Raw genomic sequence first — 24,107 nt, 5'->3', positions numbered from 1 at the left:
GTAGCTCTGGAGCTGATGCCTCCTGACAGTAAGTGAAATAGTGAAAACTCATCTTAATGTACTAATGATTCTTAGATGTACTAATTATTCCTAATGTACTCTAGATTCCTAGATGTACTAATGATTCCTAATATACTAGATTCCTAGACTATATTACACATTCCAACCAGTCCTCCCCTAGGACACCAAGGTGTTTTTCACCAGGGAGCATCTAGCTATATACCCTGCATATATATATCCATTCTATTCCATTTTTTACTCTAGGAACAATCATTAAATCAATAATCATCACAAAAAGGATGGTGATGATCATATACAATGTTATAACAATCTTGAATGTCCCATGGATCTACTTATAATCTCTTGAACTACCTAGACTAAAGAGCATCCTTTGCTGGACACCGTTCTCCTATATGTATTGTCTCCCTGTTATAAGCACCTTGAGGGAGGTGTTTATATTCACTTTTGTGTTTTTATTTCTAACCACTAGCACAGTGTCTGGCACACAAGGTGTGTGTAGTAAAGATCTGGGATCTATGGCATTCATTTCTAATTGATAATTCTATAGTAGCAATTCTTTTTTTAAATAATTTTTTAAAAATCTATTTTCTTTCTATTTGCAAAATACATGCAAAGATAGTTTAACATTTACTCTTGCAAAACCTTATGTTCCTAATTTTCTTCTTTCTCTTCCCCCTCAAACAACAAGTAATACAATATAGATTAAATATGTAGTTTTTCTATATATATTTCCACAATTATCATGCTACACAGCAATTCTAAAATCTCTCAGTTCCCCAATTCTAACCCCACCCCACCCCATTCTCTTCCAGGAAATTTCCTAGCATCCTTGACCATGATTGAATTCTTCCAAAATGAATTCATCTCTGAACCTGAAAAACCTCTCTATTCTTTTCCTCCTCTCCTCTCCAGTCTCAGAGAGTAAGGTAGTCCTCTTCTTGGAAAAGATTAAAATTTCTACTTATATCTTTAATCTAGTTTCTTTCCCAGTTATTCTCAGAACCTTGGACTGATGGTCTCTTATCAATATTTGCTGTCTTCTTCTCTCTTGGATCCTTCTTATATGCATACAGATATACATTCAGATCTCTGTGCTCTAAATATATTTTTTTCTTGATTCTGCAAACTTCTTAAATTGTCATTCTATATTTCTACTTTTTTTTTACTTCTTTGGAAAGGATTGTCTCTACACTTGCTCTTTCTGTTTTCCCACTTTCTACTCATTTTCCCACCTCTTTGTCGGGAACACACACACACACAAAATCCTTCCATGTCTGTGCTTATTGAAATGCTTTGCCTTCTTCCATACCTAACTCAGTGCCAGTCTACTTCATGAAGCCATTCTCTTATTCCCCCAACTAAAACAATCTCTTTCCTTCCACAATTTTCCTTTGTGTATCTTGTCTAGCCCTCTTTCTAATCACAGTTTATCTTGCATTATACTTATTCATGTGTATATCTTCTCCCCTCATCCCTTATAATATAATTGAGGGCCAGGAATGTGCTGTTTTTTATCTTTGTGTTCCATGCTTAGCACAGTACCTTCCATTGATAGTAGGATTTTAATGTTTGTGGAAATGAATTTATTTCACTTAGATAATCCTTTTTAGATATTAATATCCTGTCCTCAGAACAGAAGTAGTCGAGAATCCATATGACAGGGCTAACTCTAACCCAGGGATTGGTGAACTAGAGGCAATGGGATAAAACCAGTCTATTTTTTGAACAGTCTGTGAGTTAAGAATGGCTTTTATATTTTAAATAATGCTTTACTCTATTTAAAAATGTAAAAAAAAATTTTTTTTAGCTTGGGCTATTAAAAAAAAACCCTGATGATAGGATGGATTTGGCCCTCAGGCCATTATTTGGTAGCCCCTGTTGTAACCCCATGATTTTTCTTACTAAGAGGGTTTACTTCTTTTTCATTGGTCTCTTTGACACTATTGAAATGGGTAGATTTTCTCTAACATTAAGAGCTCTCTCTGTTTGCTTCTTTTCTTTTGCTGTCTCCAACCTCTTTGGCTACAACTTCTAGAATACAAGTTCTTTATGATGGGTAGTAGGAAAGGAGAGATGGATGGAGGGAAATTGGGAGATGGAAAAGGACATTGATTGTCTACCCAGGCCCAGGAGTAGGATCCTTACCTGAAGCTTAAGTGCAGACCATGGTTAGGAGTCATCTTCACAGGCTGATTGGTTGTACCTATGATATAGGGGCTGTGGAGAAAAGGAGAATGGGAGACAGAGAAACAAACATGAATTTGTTTCAGATGTTGCTCCTTGTTGTACCAATATCACAGAGAGAAAGCTGATGGACACAGAAGCCGAGCTTCCCATAAGTATGTGTTTACTCATGGCCTTGGCTCACCATTTGTGGTATTTGCAAGTAAGAGCTCCATTGACTAGTTCACTGAGGGATCCCGCCTCACTCAGATCATCCAGCAGAATCACCAGGGGCACATCCCCAATGCCTGTCTCCCGATCAATCTGGTTAGCTAGGTTGGAGAGGTATAATTGTAGATCCTGGGGGGAAAGGGAAAGAGTGGGTGAAATCTCAAGAAATATATCCTCATGACTATTCCAGAACTAAATATTTTAAGCCAAAGAACTAGCATCACATGCTATGATGAGAAATATTTTCATGTGGGCATCTTTTGGGGGTTGATAATGGTAGAACTGGGATCCTTTCCCACCTAACTCATCCTTGGTCCTAAGGATCCTGGGAAGGCTATGTTAATTGTGGGTCATTTTGGTGAACCTGGAGAGTTCTAAGCAGAAACAGATTCTCTGGTATCCTAAGCTATGATCTCCAAGTCCCTCAGGAGTATCAGCATTAATACAATTTCCTGGGGTTCTTATGGGACCTGTACTGCCTATCCTGATAGAGATCAAATGTTATAATGAATGCAAAATACTTTGCAAAATGTTAGCATGCCTTATAAAAACTAGCTATTATTATAAAAGATTAGATTTGAACCACATCCAAGGGGTTAACTGTCTTATGTCTAGCTCTCTGTGTTGTTTCACAGAAATTCTGGGGAAAGGAATGATCCCAAGGAGGACAGGAAAGGAAAAGAAGAAGTGAGGGGGTTAGGAATTATGGCAGAGGGTAGGGTTAAAGAAGAACCAAATGGCAATAGAGGAGATAAGATAGAGTAGAGGGGAGAGGAAGGATATAAATCCCTCACCAGGAAATTAGAGTGAGGAAGAAGGGGCATGAAAAGAAAGGGAAACAAAAAAGAAATGTGGCCAACTCATTTTTCAGATAAGGAAATCAAGGCCCAGGAAAGGAGGAAAAGAGTAAGGCAGAGAAAATGGGGAAGGGAGTAGTGTTTAGGGGATGAGACTTTAGGTTAACATTGAATTTGGGATGAGTTTGGCCAAGTGAGCCAACACTTATAGGGAGTCCTGGGAGCAGGTACCTTGCAAGACTGCTGATGCATGTTGAAGGTGCTGACGATGCCCTCGGTGACCTCTCGGCCTGAGCGTTCTACCAGGTACTCAGCCAACCTGTTGGTCAGGTAGGTCTTGCCTGTACCACTGGGGCCCGAGAGAATGAGACGTCGGTGCTTGAGAAGCAGGCTGATGTAGTGTTGCATCATGGGCTTGGGGATCAGTGTCTCAAATACTAGGCTGTCAACACACTTTTCCTTTAGACCTGTGCCCACCAAGGAAAGAGAAGCCGAGGTTAGAATCTTAAGGAATGAAGTGACCCCAGAAGGGCTTACACATCCTTCATCCAGGAGGTTTCCTGAGGAGCTTAAAGTCATTTTCCCTCGAGGCTTCATGGAAGGCTTCCAGAGAAGAAGCCTAGAACTAGGACACCAGATTCTGAGAGACACACTGTACTGAGAGAAACAGATTTAGGATTTAGGTTTATAGGTAGGGCTCAAGAAGAGGTATCAGAGGGAAGGTACTAATGCTCCCACTCCACACTACCTGTACCCTGATGAAAGGACTGACCTTTGAGTGAGACGGCGATGCTATTGACACCCCGACGGCATGGCGGTAGTTCTGGGGGCTCTACATCTAACACCCGCTTCACATGGCTGATGCTGTAGCCGTGCACTGATTCAGTGCTCAAGCCCAGTGTGGAAGCTGGGTCCATCTTGGTAATATAATCCTAAGAAAAGGGACAAGGATGAATACAGTAAAAGATAAAGAAGAAGGGACAAAGGAAAGGATTAAAGATGATTGAGATGGGGCATTCAAACATCAACATCTCTCCTGAGCACTCTTTTTAAAAAAGCTTTTTATTTTCAAAACACATGCATAGATAATTTTCAACATTCACCCTTGCAAAACCTTGTGTTTCAAATTTTTTTCCCTACCCTTCTCCCCTAGATGGCAAGTGATCCAATATATGTTAAATATGTGCAATTCTTCTATACATATTTCCACAATTATGCTGCATAAAAAAATCATATCAAAAAGGAAAAAAAAATGAGAAAGAAAACAAAATGCAAGCAAGCAACAAAAAAGTGAAAAAACTATGCTGTGAACCACACTGAGTACTCTTGATAAAACATAAACATCTATGGTCTTAGGTAACTTAGAGATACCACAGTTCAGGACTTGGAGAGTGAATGATTCCCCCTAGTGGGACGAAGCTACTGATTTATCTTACCTTGAACACTTGACAAACGGCTTCATCCAGCATCTTCCAGTCAATTTTGCCACTAACCTTGCTTGAGCCCAAGAAGAATTCCTGCTGTTTCAAGTCCTGAAAGCCCAGTAAAAAGTAGAGTCCAGTTAGTATTGTGGGGAAGCTTCCAAAAGGGGAAAGCTCTAGTTTGTAATGCTCCAAGAGTCTCCATTCAACGGGCATTTTAAAGCTCCTACTATGTGCCACTGGGTGGCTAAGGATACAAAAAATAGAAATGAAACAGTTCTAGACCACAATGAGCTCACATTCTAATTAATGGGAAAGCAGATTTGAGGGTTTCGTTTTGGAGGTTTTTTGGATGTAAATGAGAATTGTTCTGGTTTCCCAAAGCAGCTGCCTCTTCCCTACCACTCTACCCCCAAACCCTGGCAACTCCTTACCCCTTTGATAATGTGCTGAGGTGGCATTCGGACTACTACTCGAAGGGTTACTTCTTCCTTTGAGCTACAGGTGCTGATGCCATCCATGGGAGACAGGTCTGTAGGGGTTGATGGGAAAGTCTGAGTGAAAGTTCTTTGAACACATTACCTTTCTGAGGTTTGTCACAGCTGTTTTAATTAATCCCCTCATTTTTTTTTTCTAGTTATCCAAAGAAAAAATTGAGGCACAGAATAAGCAAATAACCTGAGTTGATAACTCTCCAATGTGTCTAATGATTTCTAGTCCCTAAACTTAGTGGTTTGAACTCTGGACTTGGAATTAGGAAAGCTTGAATTTTAATCCTTTGCAAATCATTTAACTTTTTACAGCCTCAGTTTCCTTATCTGTAAGATGGAGATGATAGCACCAACTTAACAGGGTAGGGTTGTTGTGAGGCTCAAATAAAATAAGTAAAGTTTTTTTTTTTTTGCAAATCTTGAAGCATTAAAATTTTAGCAAACCCCAGGGAAGAAGGAAATAAATTTAAGTGAGACTTGGGTTCCCTGCAGGAAGTGGGACAGTAGGGACAGAAGATGCCACCTCCTTTTCCCTACCCTTGAATTCTCTCATCCTCCAGCAGGTACCTGTATCTGTGAGGCTAGGACTGAAGGAATGGGCTAGGGCCAGCCCCAGGGAGCGGCGTGGGGATGAGGCAGCAGATGAACCGGGGGCCTGCCCCGGAGTGGTACCAGATGAGGGACCTGGGGCCACCTTCAGCCGGTCATTCTCTGCCTTGAGAAGGTCCACCTCCAGCTGGGAAGAGAGGAGGCAGTTATGGAGTGGGGTTAGAGGCTGCTGGGGCTCAAACCACTCCTCCCACCACATTTGCCCCTAGGCTAACCTGCATATTATGCATAGTCTCTCGGAGCTGATCCAGTTGGTGGGCAGAGTTTAGAGCTTCCAATCTGATGTCTGTGAGTTTCATTTCCTTCTCCCACAGTTCTGATCGCAGCTCTGATACCTCTTTCTTTTCTGGTTCCTCCTCTTCTTCGTTGGCATGGAACATCCTATTTTGGTGGGGAATAGCACTGTAATGGATAAGTGAGCAAGAGACAGAAAAGAGACTGCCTTCAGTGATACTGATATTTCAGGGTGTTTCTAGGGGGACAAAGATATAGACGTGTCCCCAGCACCTCCAGGTTTATAAAGCACTGATAAGAGAATTCTACCCCTATCATTGACGTTACGCCTATACTAGTACAGGAATTATTATTGGCACTTTCCTAGATTGCATTCACAGAGGCCTTCAGTGGCTCAGTACCTACTATATGTCAGATACTGGGGACCCAAAGACAAAAATGAAAGTTTCTGCCTTCAAAGGAGACAACATGTATCTATACAAGTATATGTAAACACACACATATGTATATATTTATTATCTTAATTGTAATTGACTGGACCTGTGATTTTAATAGTATAGGGAACTCTGGGCTTGGAGTCAGGAAACTCAGAGTTCAAATCCAGAGCTTGGGAACACCTTAATTCAAATCCAGCATCAGACACTCACTAGCTGTGTGACCTTGGACAAATTATTTTTTTAAAGTTTTTTATTTACAAAACATATGCACGGGTAATTTTTCAACATTAAGCCTCGCAAAACTTTCTGTTCCAAATTTTTCCCTCTTCCCCCCCACTCCCTCCCCTAGATGGCAATTTATTATTTAACCTCTGTCTAGTAATGACACTTACTTCCCAGGGTTGTTGTGAAGATAACAGTGGGTAATATAAGATATAGTGAGATATTATTTGTAAAACCTGGGCCTGGCACATAGTAGGCACTATATAAGTGTGAGGAATCATCATTATTATTGTTATTAAGTTTCCTGGGACACAGATTTTAAGTAACCTTTCCAGGGTCAAACAACTACATGTAGGCTTTAAAATCAGATTTTCCTAATTTAGAGGCAAGTACTCTATCCTTTATGCTACAATATGGGACCCTGGCTCAGGTAGGATTGAACTGAGGGGGCAGACTTACTCAGTGACGTCAATGCCCACAGAGGAAGAGTTGGAGGATTTGATGGATGGAGAGGCAGTCTCAGTGGAGCCGTGCTGTAGTTTCGGGGAAGATGGGGCCGAGGAGTCTGGTGTGGCGATCTCCTCAATGTCAGAGTAAGAAGAGGCTGACTTGGGGCCCTTCTTGATACTAAAGGCTTTGTTGAAGGAGCTACGAAGCTGTAAGAGAACAGAGCCAAGAGTGGAGCAAAATAGGGGGTTATAGATAGGACTCTGGCTGAGAGAGGCAGGGGCAGGTGCTGAACCCAGCCTTAGCTAAACCCTGAAACTGAGAAAGCCGAAGGGAGATGTTTTGCGTGATGGTAGGATACCAACCAGAGGGGATTAAGTCTTTTCTTTATGAGGCTCCTCTTTGCATCAAGGAGTAAGAACAGATGAGTTCTCAAGGAAGTGGGATTGGGAGAGACGATAGACTCTTCTGGTGTATTTCTTTGTGGGAGCCTTCCCTCTCATGTCCAGGGAAACAGTACCTCAGAGGGTAGCCTTCTACGTACCTATTCTCCCAGGCACAGAAAGCAGTAAGGACATAATCACAGTGGAGCCTGTGGATGTTGGCTGCTGCTTCTGTACTATAACGTGGGCATATTTTTCACAGCAGAACAATTATTAATGTCTAGACTGGGGAGTCTTAACTTTTTTTTGTCATGATGCCTTTGGCAGTCTGGGGAAGTCTATTCTTAGAATACTGTTTTTAAATGCATAAAATAAAATATATAGAATTACAAAGGAAACCAATTATGCTAGGATCTATCTATCTATCTGTCTATCTATCTATCTAAACAAACCCATTTCATGGATCCCAAGTTAAGAATCTCTGATCTAGAACCTGGCATCATTTGGGCCTCAGGATTTGATCTTTGACTTGTCCAATACCAGCAACCAGGATAGACTGTAAACCCAGGCTTCTCAGAAAGTGCCAGGAGGAGTATTCTCAAGCATGGCAGGACCTCTGATTCTAGCATGGTCACAGCATGAACCAACTCTCCACTGCCCTCCTTTTTCCCTCCTTGGGGAAGGTCTCATTGAAATGGAACTTCATCAAAGATTTGAGTTAAAAATGCAAATCAGGGAACTGTCCCATGTTTCAGGCTCTGATCATGCAGCATGCACACCCATATGAATGCACACCCAGGAACCCAGACTTGGAATGGTGGCAAGACGCGGTAGGGTCGGTGGCAAGAGGCAGTGGGGATGGTGCCAGATATTGCAAGGGATAGAGGTGAACCAGGGCTTTAAGATGGCAGGGGGAAGGAAGGGGAAAGTGGTGGAGTTTAATAGATACTGGGAACTTCCATTTCCAGGCTGTTGGGGGAGGATAATCTCTCTTGGGACACAGGAAGAGCTGCTTGGTGACAGCTTTCAGCTGGTGGGGAGTTGGTGACCAGATTCTTACTATAATACACAAACTCAAGTAGTTTGAGACAAGGCATGATCTAATAATAATTGGGGACAAGTATATGTAAGTGTTTATTAAAGTAGGTAATGAGGGATGATGAGGTATAAAGAGTGTGTGTATTTGTATGTATCTGGTGTGTGTGTGTGTGTGTGTGTGTGTGTGTGTGTGTGTGTGTGAAAATTTTGTAACTAAAAAGGGCCTGAAAATTGACCTAATCTATCCCCTCATTTAATAGATCAAGAAGCTCAAGGGCTAAAAGGATTACAAGTCAAGAGAAAGCTGGAACTAAAAAACTGGATCATCTGAATGGTATCATTTCTGTTTCATTACTGCATTGGGAGCTGCATGTGTGTACATGCAAGATGTGAGATCTGGTGGCTAATGTTGCCCAGTGGTAACTGATTCTCCTTTAATGTCTTTTTCTTCCCTTATTATCAAAGCTAGCATTTCTAATACAATATTGAATAGTAATGGTGATAGTGGGCAACCTTGTTTCACCCCTGATCTTATTGGGAATGGTTCCAGTTTATCACCATTACATATGATGCACACTGATAGTTTTAAATAGATGCTACTGATTATTTTAAGGAAAAATCCATTTATTCCTATACTCTCTAGTATTTTTAATAGGAATGGGTGTTGGATTTTATCAAATGCTAGGGTAATTGATTCTCTAGGATTCTGAGAAAGTCCCATTTGATGCTGAGCATCACCATTGCTAAGGCTTTGATCCCTCTGCTCTGTTGGGAGTCCACTAACTTTGAGATTTGGCTTCCCTAGATGGGGGAATCTACCATTCCCCAAGATCCCTTTTGGGTATTTCTAAGGACAAGCAAATAGATTACCAGACAAAAGACTGTTACCATAGTCCTAAGATCAGCGTTCGCACATTGTAGAAATTCAATAAATACTTGTTGAATGGAGACTAAATTGAACTTATTCTCCTCGTTAGCTAGAAAGGCAAGATGCTAATGAGTATAGGGTAAGTACTCATCAGCTCATAAGTGAATGTTCTAATGGTTGCCTAACTAGTCTCTTCCTTTTCTAGTCTTCTTTTACCAATTTCTCTGATATTTTAGACAGAGACAAGGTTGATTTTAAGATACAATATTGATCACATTACCCTTAGGTTTAGAAATTTTTATTGCCTACAGGATCTGGTCCAAACTCCTCATTCTTTTAAGGCATTTCTAATTGTGTCCCTTTTTGTTTATTCAATGTTATCTCCCCTTATTCCAAACACCACAATTTCATGCTTCTTGTCATACCTCAACTACTCCTGCCTGGAATATCTTCATTCCTATTCCAAACCAATATGAATTCAAATCAGTTTTTTTGTGGTCCAACTCCAGAGCCTTTTCAACTGCTGCAGCCTGTATCCCATGACTCTATTTGTCATGGCATTTATCATTTCTACCACTTATTTTGGCACTTAATTATTTGCTTTCTAGTATCTGTAATTGGCTTAATTGTACATCTATGATCGTGTTTTTTTCAACAAGACAATAAGCTTATTTAGGAAAGGGGCCCTGTTCTTTTGTATCTTCAAAGCATTTAATACAATGCACTTATCCATGCCAAATACTTAGCAAATGTCTGTTTGATTGAACTGATAGAATGTAGCTGGATTAGGACTGTAGGGACACTAGGATGCCTAGCATGGGAAAAAATGCCCCTGACTATGGAACTCATCCCACCACTCCTTCCTGTCTATCCAAGACTAGGTCTGGATCAACATTATCAATATGAGTCTGGAATAACTAGAGGGATCCTCAGATACATGTTTTATACCAGGACCTTAACACTCCAATTCCCAAGATGGCTGTATATCTTCCCTGGGATCTCAGGACTCCTTAGATGGAAAACATTCACTACTCATTTTTTGTCTTATTTTAGGATAATATCCTTTAGCCAAGGTCAAAACTGGACCGGTGTCCAAAGCCTGGAGTTGAAGTAACATTTTTTTCATTTAGCATCCTCCACACTGGGATTCTATTTTTGTGTGATTGGAGATGGGAACTGGGTAACTGCTGTGAAAGGCCATTCTCTGAAGTGTTAGAGCTTAATTTGGGTGCAGGACAACTTGTAAACAGAGAGAGACAGAGAAAGAGATAGACAGAGACAGAGAAACACAGAGAGAGATACAGAAAGAGACAAAGAAAGAGACAGAGAGACACACAGAGAGATACAGAAAGAGACAGAGGAAGAGACAGAGACAGAGAGACACACAGAGAGACAGAAAAAGAGAGTGTCAGAGAGACAGAAAAAGAGACAGAGAGAGGCAGAGACAGAGAGACAAAAAGAGAGAGAGACAGAGAGAGAGAGAGAGAGAGAGAGAGAGAGAGAGAGAGAGAGAGAGAGAGAGAGAGATTGATTTGAGGGAGAATTGTAATGAGGAGGAGCAGAATGAACGATTCAGGGTAGCATAGAACTTTCTTTCCCATTAGTTCCCCAATAAGACCACTTCCTCTATGTTTATTTGGAGGAGCTATGGATGAACCATGCAGCAAGGTGGGTTAAGAATAATGGAATGAGTGTGGTGGTTAGTTTCATCAGTGGACATCTGGTGCAAGGTGAATGAGTTGCCCTGGAAATGGGGAAGTCACGGCAAAGGGAAAGGTGGAAGTGAGGGACTGGTGGATTCTTACCTCATAGACCTGGAAAAAAATAGGGGTTTGAGGTCAGCATTTGAGAGGGAAAAAAAAAAGCAACACTTAATCACTCATTTCATCCAGCTGGGGCCTTCTCTGAGTTGCAAAGCACAGGGATTGTTGGGGGGTGGAGAGTTCTAAGCCCCAGACCTCCTGTCTGAAGAGTTGAAAGGGATGTGATATTTCAGGGGATGGGAGAAGGGGAAGACTCTCTTTGACACAAAGCATTAAGAAGAGCCAAGATGTGCCAGAAGCTACCTGGGGAGTTTGAGAAAGACCTTCCAGAAGCTAATCAGAATTGTTTAAAAAATGTAGAACCATTCTTCAGGCTAAAAGTTCTAGAAAATCTTCCTCAGAGATGATCTAGGGTGGGGAAGGGAACCACTCATAAAAATGTCCTTCTCTAAAGCTTCTAGAAATGTCTCCAGAAGCAAACAACAGTGGTTTAGTGTTCCCTTCCTCCATAGACCCCTCTCCCCACCATACTCCTGGTGAGAATGGAAGTTGATGTAAGGCTTCCTTCAGGATATCTCCTCCACCCTTCTCAAGTTGGAATGGACATCTGAGCCTAGTCAGGCTGGGAGGATCCCAGAGAGACAGTGGCTGCTCAGAGCACAGCTAGTTTAGGGAAAGGGAAGGAGTAGACCTTGCTTTTAACTGACAATATGTCCAGGCAAAGAAGGAAGGATGGGACAAGTACTGATCCCTGATGCAGCGCTACCTCAGGGGAGTTTGAACAGGTCCTACATAGTCCCCTTCCTCCTCACCCTGACCTACCCAACTCTTTTTCTTCTTCTTCTTCGCATCAGCATCCTTGCTGCTACCTATACTGGAATGGCTGGTGATGCTGTTGAGGCTGGAAATACTGTCTGAAGAATTCTGTCTCTTGATCCGAAGTTCTACAACACCAGGAAGGATGTAAAGAAGACAGGGAAGACTTAGAGCTGACCTGAAATTAAGTCCCTCTCCAGAAGGACCCAACCAGTCCTATGTCTGTATCTCAGGGGAAAAGAGACAATGATTAGCCACCTTTTAATCTTCAATGATCAGAGATGGAGTTTTGGACTTTCTATTTGACTTTTTAGGCCATGGGAAAAATAAATAAAATTGTGAATTTTGAAGCCCGTGATACTCTTGGCTGTCTCATACAGGATGTGATAAAAATTTCAAGAGAATTCAGTTGAAATTACTCTTAATTAAAAGACAAAAATAGTATTTGTCAGACAAACTTCCAAGGAACATTGCCCAAGGCATTAATACTCTTTGAGGAGTGTAATAGAGGAAAAGGTGCCAAAAAATTAGAAAAACGAAAAAAAAAATCTTTGAGGGAAAAACCTGGATCTTTGGGAAAGCATCCAGTCTAGGGCAGACTCCTATTCAAAATGACTTGGTGATGAAAACAGCAGCCTCATATAACAGACATGAAATGAGGGTCTTTTCCATTAAATTATATGTTCCTTGAGGGTGGGGATGATCTTTTGCCTCTTTTTATCTTTCCAGCACTTAGCACTATTTGCCCGGCACATAGTAGGTGCTTAATAAAATATTTATTTTTATTTATTATTTTTTTTTTTTTACAAAATGTTTATTGATTGACTAGATCATCCTGTGATATTGGCAGATCATTTAGTTTTTCTGGGCTTTGGTTTGCTTATTGGTAAAAATGGTGGCATTAAGACTAGCCCATCACACATGGTGGTTAGGTTTAAATAACATAACATATGTGAAATCCCTTTGTAATAAAAATTAGAAAACACTATAAGAAGGTAAGGTATTTTCATTTTTATAGCTCTCTTATAGATGTTACATTTCTTGAAGTACAAGTACTTCACTCAAGTTTAAGTTAGCAGGGACATGCTAACCCTACAAATTCTATCTATTTTCTTCCTCAAGATGGTGTGCGCTCTTACATTTCTATCTACTGAAAAATAAATACCAGGTTATAAATCACTAAGACACTAACAGTCTCAATTCACCTTTCACTTACTGGCTACCTCACCAGATTGGAAAGTGACAATGAGGAAGGTAGGGGCAGCCTCTCTTGGTACTTTTGTATGAGACCTGGCACCTGGTTTGGAGGATGGGGGTATTTCCCCCTTCTCTTTATATCCCCTCTGGTTACCAGTTCCTTACCCTTGGGTGTGACATCTGTGCCATTTAGAGCTCCTTGGATGACAGCCTGAGCTTCAGAGTTCTTTTTCTTCAGAAAATCTATGGTCTCTCTCAAATCCAGCAGCTCTGTGTCCTAGGGAAAAATCAGCCTGTCATTATTATTTAGAGGTCTGGAAAGTCCTGTCTGGTGTGTTGAAGTGAGATCTGGGCAGCCGTGACATATGCCTGAGGATGCTAGGTTGAGAATCCTTCCAAGTTCCCAGAGGGATAGTAGCACCCTCCAAATGAAAATTCTAGCAGTCTAGGAAGACAGGAAAAGGGCCAGCCCTCACAGACAGGTCTTATGCCCTCTTTGCCTTATTTCCCCACCCACCCGGATCTTTCAAACTAGCGCCTTCTTTTTCTCAGCTTTCTCACCTTCTCTTCCGCTGTCTCAGCTAGGTGCCGCAGACGGGATGTCATGTTCACCAGGCTTTGTTCGAAGGCAGCCACCAGATTAGCCTAAGATAAATGCAAAAATGTGTTTCGAAATGGCCTAATATTTGGGGAGTGGAGGTGGAATAACAGGGGAATGACGTAAAGCCATCTTTGGGATTCTTCAATGTCAACAAATGCCTTTAAAATTCATCCTTGCCAAATACAGGTCTTCTCATACCATTCCCTCCAAACCTAAAACCTTTAGTGGCTCCCTATTACCTATTAAAACACTATATACCTTAGCCTGACATTCAAAGTCCTTTATAATATGGCTCCTTTCCAAATAAAGTACCTCTGCAAATTCTATATTCCTATCGAACTAAACTACTTGATGCTCTTTAATCTCACCCATTTGTATAGACTGTCTCATACTTGGATGTAGTTTCTTTCCTCTGATCCATCTCTGCCCTCCTTCAAATGTTATTTCTCTATAGGAACTTCTCTTATTACTGTGACTTCTGCCCATTTCATAGAAGTGATTTCTCTCTTCATTAACTCACAGGATATTTTATTTGGTTTCTCCTGTGCACACAAGCATTTTATAATTTATGCTATTTTTAGGCATGTCTCATTCCCACTATTAGGTTACAAGGATCTTAAGGGCAAAAAACTCTTTTATTTGTGCCCCTGATGCTTGATACAATGCCTTGCACAAAGTAAGTGCTTAATTAGTGTTGATTTGTCTCTAAACAGTGGGGCAAATTAGCATGCAGTATCCCAATATTAAATTTTTGATTAATCAGTCAAAAAGCATTTACTAACCTGCTTATTACCAGCACGGGGCTAAACACTGGGAATGCAAAAAAGGGATAAAAACATGGTTCCTGCCCCCAAGGAGTTTACTTTTTAATGAGGAGACAACATATAAATAAGTACATACTATATATATAGAGAGAATAGATTCAAAATAACAGGAGGGGAAGCCATTAGCCAATTGGAGAAGGATAGGGACTGGGCAAAGTCTCCTGTAGAAGGTGACATTTAAACCAAGTATTGAAGAAAACCAGATGTCATCCAATACCCCTTTCTTTGAACGACATTGGGGCATGGAACTGAACCACTTTGAGAAGCCTGCCTGATGTTATCTATTAAAGAGGGAGATTGTTCTGTTATCTCTCGACTTCAGAAGCCAGTTTTTGGGGTGGCAGGTATGGGGAAAGGGAGAAATGATCATCAATGTTATACAATGTGAGGTCAGTCATGGACCAGGAATTGTGCTAAGTGCTGGGGATAAAAAAAAAAAGATGTAAAAGAAGTTCCTTTTTCCAAGGAGGTCACAATCTCATGAAGAAATGTGCCATTCTGCCATTTTGCTCGTAGCTCCTCCAGCATTGTCTGGGTTCATATGTAGAGGGTAGCTCCTCTAAAACATGCTTTGGGACAGGGATTCTTAATTTTTTCCCATTTATATGGACCCTTTATCAGTCTAGTTAAATTTAGGAAATATTTTTTAGATGCATGAAATTAAATACTTACGGTTGCAAAGGAATTCAAAGGTTAGTGAAAATGATGCATTTTTTATTTTTTTTCTTTTCAAGTTTATGAACCTCTTAAAAATCTATCTATGGAGCCCAGATTTAGAGTACTAGCTTTCTAGGAGTTTGCTGAAACAGTATGCATATTCCACCTTTGCTCTCCTAAGGAGGATCTTGTTCATACTAATTTGGCTTATCCCTCACTTTCTGAGTTTTTAACTGTACTCTCCACTTTGGTAAATAAAGGTCAAAGCCTTTTGTGCAAGGTTTGAGTTTGGGAGATTGCCATGTAAGGGCCATTACACAGTTTGACCACTAGGTGTCAGGTATCCTCTTTGAGGAAAGGCTGTCGAGAAGGGTTTGGATTGAACCCAGTGGCCCTGATCCCTAGTGGTCTGGCTGGCTGGCTGGCAGGAAGATGCACAGAAGCGGGTGGGGGACATGACACTGAGGGGAAGGAGAAGGGAGAAATTAGGGCAGGGGAAGAAGCTAAAAGTGTGGGATGGTAGACCAAGCTGGGGACTTTAGGCAAGTGACAATGAAGTGGGAACTCCTGGGGGTCCCTCCAGAGGGAAATCCTCAGAGTTAGATGCTATGTCATGTGATTCATAGACCCCAAGCCCCCAGTTTAGCGTTTTTCCATTCTTCTGCCTCCTAGCACCTCCCCCTTCTCATTTGTGCCTAAATCCAGACTATGGAGTCAGGAGGATCTGAGTTCAAATGGGATCTCAGAGACTCAACACTTCCTAGCTGGGTGACCCTAGTCAAGGAACTTAAACTTGCAAAAATAAATAAACAAACAAAAATGGGGAAACAGATCAGCAGCGGGGCAGCTAGGTGACATAGTGGATGGATAGTGTACCACTCCTGAAGTCAGGAGGACCTGAGTTCAAATCCTGCCTCAGACACTTTACACTTCCTAGCTGTGTGACCCTCGGCAAGTCACTTAAACTTGCAAAAATAAATAAACAAAATGGGAAAATAAATCATTAGTAAATCAGACAAGATAAGCAAGAAACAGGATAGTCCTGTGTTTGAGTGGGAGATGAGGAGAGGAAACTCGGAGAGAGATGGGGAAGGCTTTCTGTCTCCAATCAGATTCCTTTCCCACTCTTATTCTAAATTTGCCACCAGGTCTATATTCCCAGGTGGAGATGTCTTCTATGTCCCTGAGTTTCTGTTTTCTCCCACTACCTGGCAAACTGCCATCATCTTGACCTCATCACCTGCTGTTTCTTTCTTTCTTTTTTCTTTTTTTCCCTTCATTTAATGTGTTCTCTGACTCTCTTCTGTAAACAGACCACCTGTCTGCTTCCTGAGAGGATTTCCTACATATTACCTTCCGTTCTACCTCCTTCATTACCCCAGCCTCTTTTTGTGTAAAGGACCTTTCTCTACCTCAGCTGGGCTTCTCTCCCAACTGCTTTCCTGTTTTTTCTTTGTTTTTTTTTTACAGAATCTTCCAACTCCCCCTGCCAATGCTGCAAAAAGATCAGAGTGGAGTAGCCACACTGAGTGAACTACACTGGCATGTGAGAGGGATGGAGGGGATGGGATTCCCTCTGTTTCTAGGAAACCAGAAATTGTGTGGAACATGACAGAGTCGGGGGAGAGGCAGGGGACATAGAGGAAGCAATACAGGTAAACCTGGCCAGGTCCTGAGGTCGTTTCTGCAGCTAGGGAAACTGGCATGTCTCCACAAGATCTTCCTCGTAGATGGAGAACATGTCACTTTGGAGTGTGAGGGTTTGTTCTTTTAGTCAAAGGGAACTTCCTGTTCTAAGAAAAATATTCTCCAAATCCCTTTTCTTGGCCCTGTCCCAGACCTGACAACACGATGGTTTGCAGATTGCAATGTAAATTAATCAGAAATAATAATGTTCATTGCCTCCCTGGCGCCTTTCTCCCTCTTCTCACTCTTTCTGTCTCTGTGTGTGTGTGTCCCTCTCTCCCTTCTTCCCTCCTCTGTCTCTGTTTCACTGTCTCCCCCCCGTTTCTCTTTCCCCTCCCAAGTCTCTCTCCTCTCAGAAAATAATTCCTCAGGGTTTGTGGGATATGATGACCCAGGCCCCAAGGCCGGTGGGTAAGACTTGGCGGGGAATGGGGATGAAGAGATGGATTGTGGCCAGTTATGTCCCAATTCTGATGACTCTTAAAGGCTGGAAAAGTGTGCTTGCGATGAACTTTCAACCCAACTAGTGTCATTCTCAGAAAATGCCTCCTCATTTAGGGCTTGGGGGAAGGGTATGATCAGTATGGCTGGCCCTTTGTTTGATTTTACTGATGACCTGGACAAGCTTAGTTCTGAGTGTGGGAGTTGTTGTACTTGGTCTGAGGATGGCTCCCCAGGTCCAGCAGCTGGGTCCCCCAGAGGGGACGCAGAGAGAGGGAAACCGGAGCCACTGCGGAAATTGCAGACACGGTTACTTTTGTATGAACATTTGGATGGTTCTTGCAGAGCGGCTCAGCTCAGCTGTTGTTTACAATTTTTGGGGAAAATAGTTGTCCCACCCTCCCCATTCACAGTAGGGCTGTTATGTTCTTTGTTTACTCTTTTGGAGGAGGGGCAGGGAGAGGTACTCCCACAGCCTTGTTGGAGGAGATAGCTTCTTCCCATTATAGAGAAAAGGAAACCAAGGCTTGTAGAAAGGAAACCATATGGGTGAGGGCAGAAATCAGGAGTTCTGGCTTCCCAGGCTGCAGCTCCGATCATTCCGGCTGTTTGTGAAAACTAGTAGGAAATGGCAATTCTAAGTAAAGGAGCTGGGTTTCTGTGTGGTATGTGATCCAGAAAGAAGATACTGATGACCCAGATCTGGGTTGCCTACTTGGGCCAGGGTAGAAACATCATATAACCCAAGGAGCAGGAGTGAGCCAGTTCAAGGACTTTATAACCTCTTCTCCCAGGCCATAACTCAAGGTAAATGGTGTGATTACTTCAATTTTGGCACAGCCTCTATGCAAAATCTCATTTTTTTTTTCTTTTTGTGATTTCAAAGCTGTATGCAAACATGATTTTATCTAACCTTATAAACACATACTGAGTAAGGCAAGGTGTAGTGCAAGGGAGACACAGGAGTGGTTCTGTCTACTTTATAGTTAGAAAGAATGAGGGTTAATGAGGTCAGGGGATGGACCCTGGTAATTAGATAAAAAACTCTGAGGACGGCCCAGGTCACTGAGGGACTGTCCCACCTCCCTTCCTTCCCATCTGAGGACAACATGTGGTAAACATTGTTTGCCTATTTTCTTCCCCCCCTAAATAAAACGCTTACGTTGGCAGACAGCTGAGATGTCAGTGTGGCCACTTTCTCCTGTGATGACTCCAGCTCCCTTCGAAGTTTCCGGATTTGCTATAAGAAAATGGGAAACAAAAACCATGGGTGGGGAGGAAAGCAGGAGGTCTGCTAGGGAAGAGGGGTGTTGTGGGTGTTAAGAAGCAGAGAAAGTGGCTTTGGACCCTACCTCAGATTGCATCCTCTCCTCAGCCTGAAGAAGGGAGCATAGAAGTGGAGAGAGGGAGAGAAAGAAAGGAAGCAGTTACAATGGAGGCGGCAGGGTCATCAGTGGCAGGGTCATCAGTGGCAGGGTAGACTTGAAGCGTGACAGAAATGGGGAGAAGCTGAAACCCCATTTAATGCCCCTGACTTTCCCCAAGGAGTCTGCTTCAATTCCTCCCCCAACTAGACTGAAATCAGGGCTGATTTCCCTAGAAATCATGCTGAATTTATTTCATTATTCTACAGAAAGGCTGAGAAAAGGATACTAGCTCACTTGGAGGAAAGGGGTGGAGTGGGGAGAAGGCTAGACTCAGAATCTACATTCTGTCTCCATCCATATTGCTTACTACACCCATGGATGCTTAAACCTTTCAGACCTCAGTTTCTCAATTATAAATTAAAGAGGCTAATCACTGCCAAGGTTGCTTTGTGTAACTAAAATTTGGTGCAATGTCTGGCACAAAGTTAACATTTAATAAATGCCCTTTTATCACTGATTTATGATCTGGGATTCTTCTTCTGACTTCTAAATCCTTAGCAGGGACCTTTTGTTCCTTTCTATCTATCTACTTGGTCAGTAGAAAACACCTACCTTGTTGACCTCTAGGGAGGAGGGAAGATTGAAGGGAAAAATCTTGGAAGATGTGAATTTCTTGTGTTCCCTGCATAGCTAGTATTTCATAATTGTTGTTGAGTAGAATCCAGGAGTCCTGGACCTCCCTTGTACCTCATTCTTTTTTCCTTATCACAATACAGTTATACCCCCCTAAAGCAAACAGGGATTCTCCTTCTTTTACAGAAGGGGAAACTGAGACACCAAGGGTGCCCAGGATGGCAGAGACAAGAAAAGGATCTGGGAATTCTATTATGTGACTGATTGCTATGAATCCTAAGCCTTCTTCCCTATCCAGAAACTCATCTGGCAAGATATATGAAGAGAAAGCAGTTCTTCCCTCTTCCTAGGCCCCCCCTAAGTAAAGGGCTTCTGAGAAGAGACAGTAGAGTAATGCAAGGTTGGGGGATATGGAAGGACAACTCAACGCTCTTACTGAGGAATAGGTGGAGGAGGCACTGGAAGCCAACGACAGCACAGAGCCATGAACTGAAAGAGAGAAACAGAATACACAGAGTTAATGGGAGCTTCTGGGGAGGGGGGGAAAGGAGCTTGGATTCTGGATGACCTCAGAAGTCAACGGAAAGGGAACAGGGCAGGGGATGACTGGAATCACAACTGTTCAAAAGCTGGTCCCTGATCTCTGATGAGAAGACAAGGTCCTGTGAAGAGACAACCTCTCCTTCCCAAATCCACTTTGTAAGGGTATTGCCCCTTGTTCAGCCTTGTCCAAGGGGCACTTTGGCTGTAAGGGAGAAAGGGAGAGGAGAATTTCCTGGGAAGGTAAGAGTCTTCCCTCTCTGAAAGGCTGAAAGGAATTGCAGAAGAGGGCAAGTTTCTTATCAGAGCTGGTCAGAGACAATTCTGTAGCTGGTCTGTCCCCTCTCCCCCACTTCGGGGGGCTGCCATAGAATCCCGGGGATTAGCCAGATGAAAGAATCTTGTGGAGAATATTCACTCCAATCCATATGGGGAAAGAAAAAGCTCCTATTGCCAGATTCAAAGGAATGTCTAAGGAATGTCTCTTGGAAGGGGAGTCCTGGAAATGAATAATAATGGGAGAGCCAGACTCCCGGGAATTCTTTTGACCTGTTAGGCTCTGACCCTCCCAAATAAGATCTCACACCCCTCTTTAAATCTAAAGCCTGGAAGCATTAGTGAGAGGGACAAAGCGGTACCTCCTTCTGGCTAAGGTAAACTCCTACCCTGCAACTGATGTGTGCTCTGGGGGATCACTGGAAAAGGCTTCTTGTTGGTCCCACTTGACTCTTCCATGCTTAATTTCCCTCCCCCTTCCCCAATGGCTGATGCTCAGTCCCAATGTCCCAGTGCTTATAGAAATGACATCCTGAGGTCTCTGGGCCATGAGGGGAGAGTACTAAATGGGGATTGTGTATTTGGTGGTGGTGGTGGAGGAGGAGGAGGAGGAGGAGGCAGTGGGAGTGGAGGTGGAAGTGGTGGGTGAGAGGAATCCCCGCTGGGCTGGAATGAGCGTGAACCGCGATGCATGAAGTCTCACCGTCGTCCGCGGGGTCTCGGAAGGATCCTGACCGAATCATCCCCTTGGGTCTCTCGGCCAGGGACAGGGTGCTTCCCATTTGGGAGGTGCTGTATAGCTCGAAGGCCGCCTCGTGGGTGGGGATGCTGTTGGAGCGGGTGATTCTTGGCGTGGTGGCTGCAGTGGGACTCACTGGAAGGATAGAGGGAAGGGTGGGGGAGGGCAGGGAGAAGAGGCAGGGTCATGAGCACTCCAATCCCTTGGGGAAAGGAGCAGCAGGTGTGTGCGAGACATCTGGCAAGAAGGCAGGAGGGACTGGGCAAGGGAAGGGAGGTGGCAAAGGGGCTGGGGGGGGATGTGCGTGCGACTGGCAGTTTGGGATGGTGAGGCTGGGTCTCAGTGGAATAAGACTTTGCAATCTGGAGAGGAGTAAATATGGTTGCTAATTCTAAAAACCTCAGCCTGGACCCTTTCACTCTTTTAGAGGAAGCCAGAGAATCTGACAGCTATAATGGGAGTATCTCCCGGCAACCTGGATTAATCCATGAACATGGGAGTCGTGTCTTTACTTTGATTCCTGGAAAATTACCTGACAGCTTGGGGGAACCTAAGACCCCACTACCAAAAGTACAAAGACCAAGAAAGGCATTTGGATTATGGGGAAGGCTAGAGAAGCAGGTGGAGATGTGGGATGCAAGGGTTTAGTATTATCAAAGGGAGCTTTGGGGACATTGTGAAGCTGTGTTCCTCTACTACTGAGGTCAGTATTAGGAGTACCCCTCCCTACCCAGAGTGCCCCTGGCTTGGACGCAGACAATCGGATTGGGTCAGAGATGAATGCTAAATATATTGGTCAAAGCCTACTTCATATTCGGTGCACAATCAGGCTCCGTCTAGCGTCATGATGAATAGGGAAATCCATTCGTCTATTTTCACCTCATCATTTTCTCTTATCCAACCAGTTGCTAAGTCTTATCAATTCCATATCTGCAATATCTCTCACATCTTCCTCCTTTTCCCCACCGTAATTCAGGCCCTAATCATTTCTCCCCTAGACCACTGCAATAGCTTCCTCAGTGTATTCCTCACTTCAAGTCTCTCTTCTCTAACCTGTCTTCCACATGGCTGTCAAAAGTGCTTTTTCCTAAAGCACAAGTCTAAGTTCTCTGCTCATTAGGTTCCAATTACCTCTAGGTCAGATACAAACTTCTTTATTTGGTATTTAAAGCTCTTTACAACCTGGCTGTGTTCTATCTTTTGATCTTATTATACCAATCCCTTTCACACTCGTTACAATTCAAGCACCTTCTGCTGTTCCTTCTATGTGAAACTCTGTGCTTTTCCAAAGGCTGCCCTCCTGCCCCTTCCCCACCCAAGTCTGGAATGCTCTCACACGTTACTGCTGCCTTTCAGAATCCCCAGTTTTCTTCAAAACTCAGTTCAAGCACCATCCTGTCCATGAGGCCCTTCCTGAAGCCTGTGGTTAGCACCTTGCCCCTCCCTGACTATTATATTTATTATCTAAGTATGTACCCCTAGTTTCCCCACATCAAATGTAAGCTCCTAGAGGAAAAGCACCATTTCACTTTTGTCTGCATTTGATACAGTGCCTGGTATAAAATAGGTGCTTGCCAATTGATTGATGTCTAATTGAAAAATGTCTTCAGACGAAGGTTCCTTGCAACTCTTTTCCCTGGTGCTGTTTAACCTCAGTACCTAAGCATGAACTATAAATCTATGTCTTCTTGCTCCGTCTTCTGTGGTGATAAGGAACAGCTGAGCCCTATCCTTTGCATAATAGCTCTTATTGATCTGGAGATTGATACTTAACCGCCTTCCCTTCTCAGCAGTCCAGTCTTTTCTGGGCTGTTCGGATCTCCAATTCTGCACAGCTTGACGGGTTGCAGATTCTTAGTGTCACGGGGAAGTGTCATGTTTACTGAGCTTCAGTCCCTTCCCTCAGACCTTTATGCTCCCTGCCAATGCACTGGGTAATGGTTTTCAGACAGACACCACAAATAGACTTGACAGCCTGGCCCTATGCCCTGTCCTACTGACAGTACTGCTGAGCCCGGCCTTGTGATGGCGGCCAGATGCTGCTATTCCTTCCCCTTTTACTTTTGAGCAACTAAGTCATATCCTGGCTTCCTCTCTTTAGGGCACTGAGGCAAGAAAAGGCTGGGTGGGACCCAGAGCAGACCGAATTCTGGGCAGCACTCTGCCTGAGGGCAGGGTGGCCTTTATCCAGAGCCCGAAGCTGGTGAGGCTGAGGAACTGGGTGGGGTATTTTCTTGGTGCTTTAGGAAGATCCTCTCTTTTAAACTCAAAGCTTTTCCTCAGTCTTGCCCTCCCTTCTCCTTCCTTACCCAAGTACTTCTACGTCTCTCTGTGTTTGTCTCTTTCCTCCTCCCTCTTTCTCTGTCTGTCTTTTTATCTCTCACTCTCCCTTTTTCCCTCCCTCCCTTTCTGTTTGTCTGTCTCCCTTTTTCCTTTTCTCTCTCTCTCTCTTTCTCCCTCCCGCCCTCTGTCTCTGTCTGTCTCTCTGTCTTCCCTCTTCCTCTCTCTCTCTCTTTCTCTCCCTCCTTCTCTCTCTCCCCCCTTTCTGTGTCTTTCCCTCCCCCTGCTTCTCTTCCTCCCCACCCCGGCAGGGACACAGGACAATACCCTCAGCATGGTATAGGCTCCATCACTCCCACTCACTGCATTTATTTTTGTCACTCAGTGCCCCCAGCATGAGGACGGTCCCAGGCAAGACTCAGGCGGCTTTCTAATTTAGGATTCCAAAGCAATTTGCCAATATCCATTGGTTTGTGTTTGGGATGGAGAAGCAGATGCACCATAAGACATTCCGCTACCATTACACTAATGTCTCACTCAGTGAATCGAATCAGAGGTGGAAAACCAGGAGACCGGCCCTCCTGACCTAAAGGATGACCCCTGCTTCTTCCCATGCACCAGCAAGCGGACCAAAGAAGAAAGAAAGCAAAACAAAGCACTGACCTATGTTGGTGAGCTGGCTCTTTCCACTCAAAGACATGGAGAGGGCAGGTGGTGAAGGCAGATCTGACTGGTCGTCTGACTCTGGCAGCCCCCCGATGGTGTGTGAGTGCCTCCGCTCCTTGGTCTCCTCCTGGGACTGCAGCTGGTACCTGTAGGAAGCATCCAGAATATGAATGATGCAGGACCCAGAGACTGGGGAAGGGAGACAGTGAGCACAAGGGGATGGGTAGTGGTGACAGCCCAGGGATAATGGGATGGCCAT

At 43.3% G+C, this 24,107-nt stretch overlaps 1 protein-coding gene across 9 annotated transcripts in view; it reads right to left on the bottom strand.

Moving 5' to 3' along the window:
- Positions 1–24,107, bottom strand: part of NAV1 (neuron navigator 1) — a 349,961-nt gene that overhangs the window by 10,338 nt on the left and 315,516 nt on the right. For 4 of the 9 annotated variants that reach the window (XM_074308764.1, XM_074308767.1, XM_074308772.1 and 1 more), the window contains 17 exons: positions 23,846–23,994; positions 20,867–21,037; positions 19,784–19,836; positions 18,700–18,723; positions 18,510–18,587; positions 13,700–13,783; positions 13,304–13,415; positions 11,948–12,069; positions 7,086–7,282; positions 5,949–6,135; positions 5,692–5,860; positions 5,068–5,165; positions 4,649–4,744; positions 3,985–4,144; positions 3,444–3,679; positions 2,390–2,544; positions 2,167–2,238 (listed from right to left, as the gene is read on the bottom strand). In XM_074308764.1, coding sequence (XP_074164865.1) covers positions 2,167–2,238; positions 2,390–2,544; positions 3,444–3,679; positions 3,985–4,144; positions 4,649–4,744; positions 5,068–5,165; positions 5,692–5,860; positions 5,949–6,135; positions 7,086–7,282; positions 11,948–12,069; positions 13,304–13,415; positions 13,700–13,783; positions 18,510–18,587; positions 18,700–18,723; positions 19,784–19,836; positions 20,867–21,037; positions 23,846–23,994 — 2,163 coding nt within the window. The remainder of the gene's footprint in view (positions 1–2,166; positions 2,239–2,389; positions 2,545–3,443; positions 3,680–3,984; positions 4,145–4,648; positions 4,745–5,067; positions 5,166–5,691; positions 5,861–5,948; positions 6,136–7,085; positions 7,283–11,947; positions 12,070–13,303; positions 13,416–13,699; positions 13,784–18,509; positions 18,588–18,699; positions 18,724–19,783; positions 19,837–20,866; positions 21,038–23,845; positions 23,995–24,107) is intronic. The other 5 variants (XM_074308769.1, XM_074308774.1, XM_074308768.1 and 2 more) reach the window with 4 other exon arrangements.

Source organism: Sminthopsis crassicaudata, chromosome 4 (assembly GCF_048593235.1).
Source record: "Sminthopsis crassicaudata isolate SCR6 chromosome 4, ASM4859323v1, whole genome shotgun sequence".
Taxonomy (NCBI): domain Eukaryota; kingdom Metazoa; phylum Chordata; class Mammalia; order Dasyuromorphia; family Dasyuridae; genus Sminthopsis; species Sminthopsis crassicaudata.
Note: the sequence above shows the minus strand (reverse complement) of the source record. Positions and strands in the feature narration are given on the sequence as shown.